General features: G+C 34.4%; 1 protein-coding gene across 1 annotated transcript in view; it reads left to right on the forward strand.

Moving 5' to 3' along the window:
- Nucleotides 1-8,630, forward strand: part of cdh23 (cadherin-related 23) — a 308,861-nt gene that overhangs the window by 255,721 nt on the left and 44,510 nt on the right. The window contains exons 31-37 of the mRNA XM_051125171.1: nucleotides 1,892-2,280; nucleotides 3,106-3,207; nucleotides 4,014-4,016; nucleotides 4,132-4,281; nucleotides 4,369-4,497; nucleotides 5,580-5,708; nucleotides 7,497-7,724. Of these exons, the coding sequence (XP_050981128.1) occupies nucleotides 1,892-2,280; nucleotides 3,106-3,207; nucleotides 4,014-4,016; nucleotides 4,132-4,281; nucleotides 4,369-4,497; nucleotides 5,580-5,708; nucleotides 7,497-7,724 (1,130 nt within the window). The remainder of the gene's footprint in view (nucleotides 1-1,891; nucleotides 2,281-3,105; nucleotides 3,208-4,013; nucleotides 4,017-4,131; nucleotides 4,282-4,368; nucleotides 4,498-5,579; nucleotides 5,709-7,496; nucleotides 7,725-8,630) is intronic.

Consider the following 8,630-nt stretch of genomic DNA (forward strand, 5'->3'; position numbering starts at 1 on the left):
CTAATCTATGATTGCCATTATTGTATATTCATAACACTTCTCATTTATTTTGACCTTTTTAATTGGCTGGGTGTCATACGCCTAACATAGCTCAAGCTGTGTTGTATTTTTCCACTAGTTCTTAATGCCAAACAATATCACAGCATTGCTGTTGTACTTCTGCTTGTGTCTGTTACTGCTTCCCTGTTTCACTTCCTCATAGAGGATGTCCAGCATGTCAAAAGCTGGACAGACGTCCATCCAGCTGTGTCTTTGCAGGCCTTAGGCTCAGAGTGCAGTGTGCTGGAGTTGATACTGTATATAAATAAAGATCGTCATTGAAATAGTTAGTTTACGACATTGGAGGACTAGGAGTGCCACTTGAAAAGAAAATCAAGCAATCAATCCTCAATGGAGTAATTCACATTCATCATGTTTCAAACATAATAAATATAGACTACCAGTCAAAAGTTTTTGAACAGTAAGATTTTTAATGTTTTTAAATAAGTCTCTTCTGCTCACCAAGCCTGCATTTATGTGGTCCAAAATACTGCAAAAGCAGTAATATTGTGAAATATTTTTACTAATTGTTTGATTAGTAAAATAGTTTTACTAGCTTAAAATAACTGCTTACTATTTAAATATATTTTCAAATGCAATTTAATTCTGTGATCAAAGCTAAATTTTCAGCATCATTACTCCAGTCTTCAGTGTCATATGATCCTTCAGAAATCATTTTAATATACTGATTTGCTGTTCATTTGCTGAAACATTCATTATTATTATCAGTATTTAAAAGTTGAGTTTTTTTCTGGACTCTTTGATAATTAGAAAGATCCAGAGATCAGCATTTATCTGAAATAAAAAGCTTTTGTAACATCATACACTATACCATTCAAAAGCTTAGAGTCAGTATAATTTTTTTTTGCCAGTTTTTTCTTTTATTTAGCAAGGATGCTAGAAAAGTCATGATGAAAGGCATTTGTAATGTTACGAAAGATTTCTGTTTCAGAAAAATGCTGTTCTTATGAACTTTCTATTCATCCAAGAAACCTGAAAAAATTCTACTCAGCTGTTTTTTTCAACAATAATAATAATAATAATAATAATAATAATAATAAATGTTTTTGAGTAGCAAATCAGAATATTATTATGATTTCTGAAGGATCATGTGACTGGAGTAATGATGCTAAAAATTCAGCTTTGAAGTCACAGGAATAAATTACATTTTAAAAAATATTTTTAAATAGAAAGCAGTTATTTTAAATAGTAAAAATATTTCGAAATTTAATTTAAAAATTTTGGATCAAATAAATGCAGGCTTGGTGAGCAGATCTTATCAAAACCCATTAAAAATCTTACTGTTGAAAAACTTTTGACTGGTAGTGTAACAGAAATGCACTGATTAATAATGTTAAATGCAGTATTTAAATACAAATAAGCATTTAAAAACGTTACTGAATGAATAGATTTAAATATGTCTATTTTTTTAAAAGTTTTTTTCATTTGATTGATAATTTATCCACAGAAAAAAAAACATTTCTAATAAAACTATATATACAGTGCCATTCAAATGTTTGACGTCAGTCTCTTCTGCTCACCAAGGTTGCATTTATTTGATCAAAAGTTCAGTAAAAACAGTAATATTGTAAAATATTATTACAATCAAAAAGCACTGTCTAAAATGTAATTTCTGCCTGTTATTGCAAAGCTGAAAACATTTTTTTTTGATTGATTGAATAAAAAGTTCAAAAGAACAGCATTCATTTGAAATATGAATCTTTTATAACATTATAAATGTCTTTACTGACACTTTTATCACTTTAATGCATCCTTGCTGAATAAAAAAGTAATTTCCTTAACAAAGAAAAATCTTACTGATCCCAAACTTGTGCTGTCTCTCATTTTTCAGGAGATGGGGGTGCTGTAGCGTATGCTCTGGTCTCTGGTTCTGACCGTAAGTTTGAGGTCGATGTGAGTACGGGTCTGGTAACCACTGTGGATTACTTGGACTACGAGACCAAGACCAGCTATTTAATGAACGTCTCAGCCACAGATCAGTCTCCACCGTTCCACCGTGGCTACTGCACCGTCTACGTAACTTTACTGAATGAACTGGACGAGGCCGTGGCCTTTCTATCGGCCGGTTACGAAGCGTCGCTAAAGGAGAACATCGCCACAGGAACAGAGGTGGTCCAGGTGAAGGCGCAATCGGCCGATAACCTGAACCAGCTGTCGTACCGCTTCGATCCCGACACCTCACCCGCTGCCCTGGCGCTCTTTAAGATTGACAGTGTCACGGTGAGAAAACTTAATATAATAGACAAGTTATATTTTGAGGCTATGTCATGTGTTTTGGAGGAGGCGTGGCTTTGGAGAGTGATTATGCAGGGAGGGTGGGATCTTATGCTTTCAAAGCTAGCGTTTTATTGCTAGGCTCTCTAAAATCACTGAACCTACTTTATAAGACGTGATTTTTTGATGTTTCTAAATGCGTGTTCACACCAAGAGTGATGCAACAAAGTGTTGCAAGGATGTGAAAATGCAACCCAAAAAGAAAAACACTGTATGTGATAGTGCACAGACGACGACTCATTTTTACTAATTGACTAGTCAGCAGGTCAATGTTTGACTTCACTTGTTGAAATGAGTACAGTATGCAGCTTCAGCTTTAGCTGTTTTTGCCGTTTCTGGCAAAGCTAGTAATGCAAATGCAGTACTCTCAGGTCTGTTTAACACATTTACTCTGGTTAAATCTATCCAGCTTAGTTGTTTTCCCCCCAAAAATCAGTGCAGAAAATGTAAAAAAAAAAAAAAGTAGAGTCTAAGCCTGCACTAAAATATAAGTACACATGAAACTAAAGGTTAAATCTTATTGGCCTTTGGTTTTCATGCTGGGTAAACAAAAAAATAAAGCTATGACGCATCACGGGTTTAGAATGGGTTTCTTTTACCAGTTTGACACAGCAAAAAATCCTGCTTGGTATGAACAGAACAAGTGGCCAAAACCACTGGATTGTTTCGCTTTGGTGACAGTGATTCTGATTTTATTCAGTCAGCCAGTTCATCAGTTCATTTCTCTACATGGATTTTGTAAAATAATAAAGGATTTTGTGTGCTCTACAGGGCCGTATTACTGTAACAGGACTGTTGGACAGAGAGCAGGGAGATTCATACACTCTCACTGTTGTGGCCGATGATGGAGGACCCAAGAGAGACTCCACTGTGGTAATGAGGTTCTCCATCGTCTGTTCAGTCTGTAGGCCAAACTCACTAAAGCCTTACTGTAGAGAAAAATTCAACCAAAAATGAAAATTTGCTGAAAATGCACACACTCTCAGGCCATCCAAGATGTCAATGAGTTTGTGTCTTCATCAGAACATTTGGTGAAATGTAGCATTACATCACTTGCTCACCAATGGATCTTCTGCTAACCAAATCCATCATTAAGATGTATTACTGTTGCTTTCAGGCAAAATACAAGTTCTGTATTTATATTATTGCTTTTTCCAGTCAAAATAGTAGTCTTATCTGAATCAGGAGAGAAATATACACAGATCAAGAACCGTTTACAAGAGAAAACAGTTGAAAACAGTCCTAAACAAATATGTCAGTGGATTTTGATGTGAGAGGACAACAGGGGATCCACTTTTTCACTAGAGGAGGTGTTATTATGGATTTGGACCAGAAGCAAAAGTTTAAAGTTGATTGATTTGTTTCTGGAGTGGTGTGGATTACTGGTCGATTACTGTTAAAAAAAATAAATATATATATATATATATATATATATATATATATAAATTTCTCCAAATCTGTTCTGATGAACAAACAAACTCATTTGCATCTTGGATGGCCTGAGAGTGAGTACATTTTTAGCAAATTTGTATTTTTGGATGAACTATTCCTTTAAAAATTAATTTCTGTGTTAATGATATGAAATGTATATTATAATATGATTTTGATGTAGTGTAGAAATATGTAATTTAACCTCTTTTATTCTTTTTTCTGATTTCCGTCCGGATGCACATTTGTAGAAGGTAAGTGAGTGATTCTCATTCATCAGATCATTTTAATGGAACATTAATATTCTATAAAAAAAAAAAAAAAAAAGTTTTTAACATCACATTTTTTATTACTCTATTCTTTTGACAGGTGTCAATCACCATTCTTGACGAGAATGACAACAGCCCAGAGTTTGACATCACTTCGGATTTGTCGGTGGATATTCCAGAGGACACACCAATTGGCAAGAGAGTTGCGGTCGTGTTGGCACGAGACAAAGACGCTGGAAAAAACGGACTGGTGAGGGAGAAGAAATACTCAAAACACTGTCGAATGAGTTGTCAATCATTCATAACCCCATCTTTATCACCCTTTTGTCTCCTTCAGGTGAATTTCACCTTGATTGCAGGAAACATGCAGGATGTGTTTAAGATCAATACAGCCAATAATACCTATGGAGAGGTTTACTTGAACGCCCATCTGGACCGCGAAGCCGTGGACCGTTACCTGCTTAAAGTGAGACAAAAAGACACACGCTGTGGCTCTGTAACCAACTCTAGTGATTTTCATGACAACATTTTATATCATACACATACTCCCTAGTTTTTAAAAGCCATGTTTTAGTAGACATATACATTACTGTTTAAAAGTTTCAGTTAGGTTCACTTTTATTTAGCATGTTTGCATTAAATTGATCAAAAGTGACAGTAAAAGCAGCACGACTGTTTTCAGCATTCATAATGATAAGAAATGTTTCTTGAGCAGCAAATCAGGACATTAAACTGATTTCTGAAGGATCATGTGACACTAAAGACTGGAGTAAATGGCTGCTGAAAATTCAGCTTTGCATCAAAGGAATACATTACATTGTAAAATATATTAAAATACAAAACTTATTATTTAAATTGTAATAATTTTTAACACTATTACTGTTTTTACTATATTTTTGATCAAATAAATGCGGACTTGGTGGTCATAAGAGGAAAAAATAATACTTAGCCAGTTCCAAACTTGAACAGTAGTGTAATTTATTAATAAAAAATATTAATTAAATAGTTACATCTAATTAAATGCACTGATGATGCTTTTTAAGGCCTGTCTGTCTAGGAAGTAAACATCTCATTTTGAATAAGAAAATGTCTTTCAAATGCCTAGCAACTCCAGACAGAGTCATACATAGTCACCATGTGTTACGTGACTTTGTCCATGTTTCCTTGTAAAGTTAAAAATAGTGTGATTTGCATAATTAGTTCTGAGGTATATGGGTGTTTGTTTACTGATGTCCACTTTTATTCCTGTGTGTGTATGTGTACCTAGTATTTATCACGTTATGGGGAGCAAATGTCCCCACAAAGATAGTAATACCAGTAAATTTTGACCTTGTGGGGACATTTTTTAGGTCCCCGTGAGGAAACAGGCTTATAAATCATGCAGAATTATTTTTTTTGAGAAAGTGTGCACAGTCTCCTGTTTAGGTATAAGGTGGGTATAGGGCGATAGAAAATACCAAAAAAAACCATTTTTAAAAACCATTACGCCTATAGAATGTCCACATATAACATGGAAACACAACGTGTGTGTTTATGTGTTTGGATCAGGTGCGGGCGATGGATAACGGTTCTCCTCCGAGGTTCACAGACATGTCCCTTACAGTGAATATTTTGGATGTGAACGATAACCCTCCTGTGCTGCAGAGCCCTCGTGGGTACAACGTCAGCGTCAGTGAGGTCAGAATCACAGCACCTCAAACCAATGATATCATCAGCATCACAAAGGATTTTGGGTGTTAATCATTAAAAAAAAACAAAAAAAAAACTGTAGTGCTGGGCGACGATTAATCGCGATTAATCGCATCCAAAATAAAAGTTTTTGTTCACATAATATATGTGTGTGTACTGTGTATGTTTATTATGTGTATATATAAATACACTCACATGCACATACTGTATATATTTAAGAAAAATGTTGTTTCTATATTAAATATATTAATTAATAATATAAATGTAGTATATATTTTAAAATATTTTCAAAATATATACTATATATGTGTGTTTTTATATATACATAATAAATATACACAGTACACACACATATTATATAAACAAAAAAGTTATTTTGGATTTGATTAATTGCGATTAATCGTTGCCCAAGCACTAAAAATAGAAAAATAATCAGAATAAAACTTGTTTTTATATATATATATATACATATATATATATATATATATATAGTATAGTATAGTATATAAGAAGTATATTTTGTCATTTGTATGTTTTATATTTATATTTATGTATCTATTTATTTATTTTGTAATAAGAATTTATTATTATTAGTTTAGAACAAATTCAAGATGGTTCTAATATTTGCTTTTAATATGACTTTTTGTGTATCATTTTGTGTATTGTCTTTGTGTAACTTAGTAGTTCATATAAAAAAAGAAAAACTGATTTATATTTAGTAGGGGTGTAACGGTGCACAGATGTCACGGTTCGGTACGTACCTGGGTTCGAGGGTCACAACAGAAAAAAACACAAAGCTACTATGCTAGGTTTCTTTTCATTTATTTTAAACAGACAGTAGTACAAATTAAAAAAAAATCCACCTACATGTGAAAATACTAAATATTATATCAAATTATTGTTATATATAGGCTATAAAATCTGCAGTACATATATACATACAAGGAATAAATACTTGAAATATATTTAATTTCGTTAACTGATAACCAAAGGAAAACAAAGTGCGCAACAGTTTGTTTCAGTTCATTTTTGTAACGGAAGGGAAACGTTGTTTCAGCAGAAAGTTGTTTTTTGTTTAAGTTGATTTGCTGGTATGAGGAAAGTTGAAAGTTGAAGTAATCTGGCGCACACAAACACAAAACATATCAGTTCCAGGCTTCTAGCATTGCTAACAAGACAGCGCAGTTGGTGCTTTATCAAAATAAAACAGTGAACCAAACATCAGCGCGTGCACATTAGAACGCGACTGAAGTGCAAAGTCTATAATTTACATAATAAATAATAGTTTACCATCTGGATGCGTTGCAAATATGGAAATATTATGGAATATTTGGATTTGTGCCAAATGAGAGAGGTAGGATACAAGAGCACAAAGCCCCATTTCGCAGACAGTTGAGTGCACAAGCCTAAGTCACTCCTTTGTCAGTGAGAGACGCGTACAGAGTCAGCACATGGTCACTGTCTAGTGGGCTTTGTTTTCAAGTGCGCAACTCCTAGCATTCGCTGTTCTTCTGCCGGTGGTTATCAAACAGAGTTGCATTACTGCGGGCGTCCCCTTCTGGATTGAGGGTGAATTGCCTGTATTTGTTGTAAGGCCTCATGCACCGAACCCGAGATGCCTGTACCATGACGGTTCGGTACGAATAAATGTATCGTTACACCCTTAATATTTAGTATTCGTTTTAACTTGTTTGAAAGTGTTAAAGTGTTGTTTTTGATATAACTGTTTTGGTTATTATTATTTTCAAATATTTAGATGGTTATTGTGTGTTTTAGAACGTGGGTGGCGGTACGTCGGTTCTGCGTGTCGTAGCGACAGATAGAGATATCGGTCCCAATGCCATGCTATCTTACTACATCACCGGTGGGAACCAGGACCTGACCTTCAGAATGGACCGTATGACAGGAGAGATAGTGACCCGACCGTCACCTCCTGACAGAGAAAAACAACAGCAGTACACACTCACTGTGACTGTGGAAGATGACGGAATGCCACCTTTATCAGTAAGTTCTTGTTTTTCTTTGCAGGGTTTCATCATAATAACCTCCACCTCTAATTCAGCAAGGCCACATGCGTGGAGAAAAGTAATATATTAGCCTACATTTCAAGATCCAGTCAGGTCCCAGTGGATACAATGAAATCCCACCCGTATCATAAGTATATAAGATAAATCATAAATATAAGATACTACATTTGCTCTTTAAAAAATCTGCCTGAACAACTAAACAGCAAAAACAGGAAACCACAACCTGCCTTATTTTTGAAACAGGAAGTTGCACTCTTAAGAGCTCGTTGATTCCTGTTGTGAACCTCTCAGCAGTCTGGGTTTCATCAAGTGTGACTTTTAAGCCTGTAGTATCTGTATCCACTTTCTAAAGCACCTAATAGATGCTGAGTGCTCAAAAAGTGAGAGATTGAAGCTAAATTTTAGGGATATGTTGACTTTCAAATGACTCAACAGTAACACTTTACAATAAGGTTTATTAGTTAACATTAGTTAACTACATTAGTTAGCATGAACTAAGAATGAACACTTCTACAGCATTTATTAATCTTAATGTTAATTTCAACATTTACTGATGTGTTATTAAAATCACAAGTTGTGTTTGTTAACATTAGTTAATGCACTGTGAGCTAACACAAACAAACAAGGAACGACTGTATTTTTATTAACTAACATTAACAAGATTAATAAAGAGTGTAATAAATGTATCATGCATTGTTCATACATGTTACTAATTTGACTAATCTGAACAACAGCAGAGGCCAGAAGTTTGTATTTTTAATAGAAATTGAGTAAGTTCCCGATAAATGGGTTTAGATGCCCTGTCACCCTTCGGTTGACCGTCTGCTGTCTCAGACAGTTTCGTGTGATTGAAGAGATTATTTGTTGCATAAACACGACATGA

The sequence above is a fragment of the Labeo rohita genome, chromosome 13 (genome assembly GCF_022985175.1).
Source record: "Labeo rohita strain BAU-BD-2019 chromosome 13, IGBB_LRoh.1.0, whole genome shotgun sequence".
Lineage (NCBI taxonomy): Eukaryota > Metazoa > Chordata > Actinopteri > Cypriniformes > Cyprinidae > Labeo > Labeo rohita.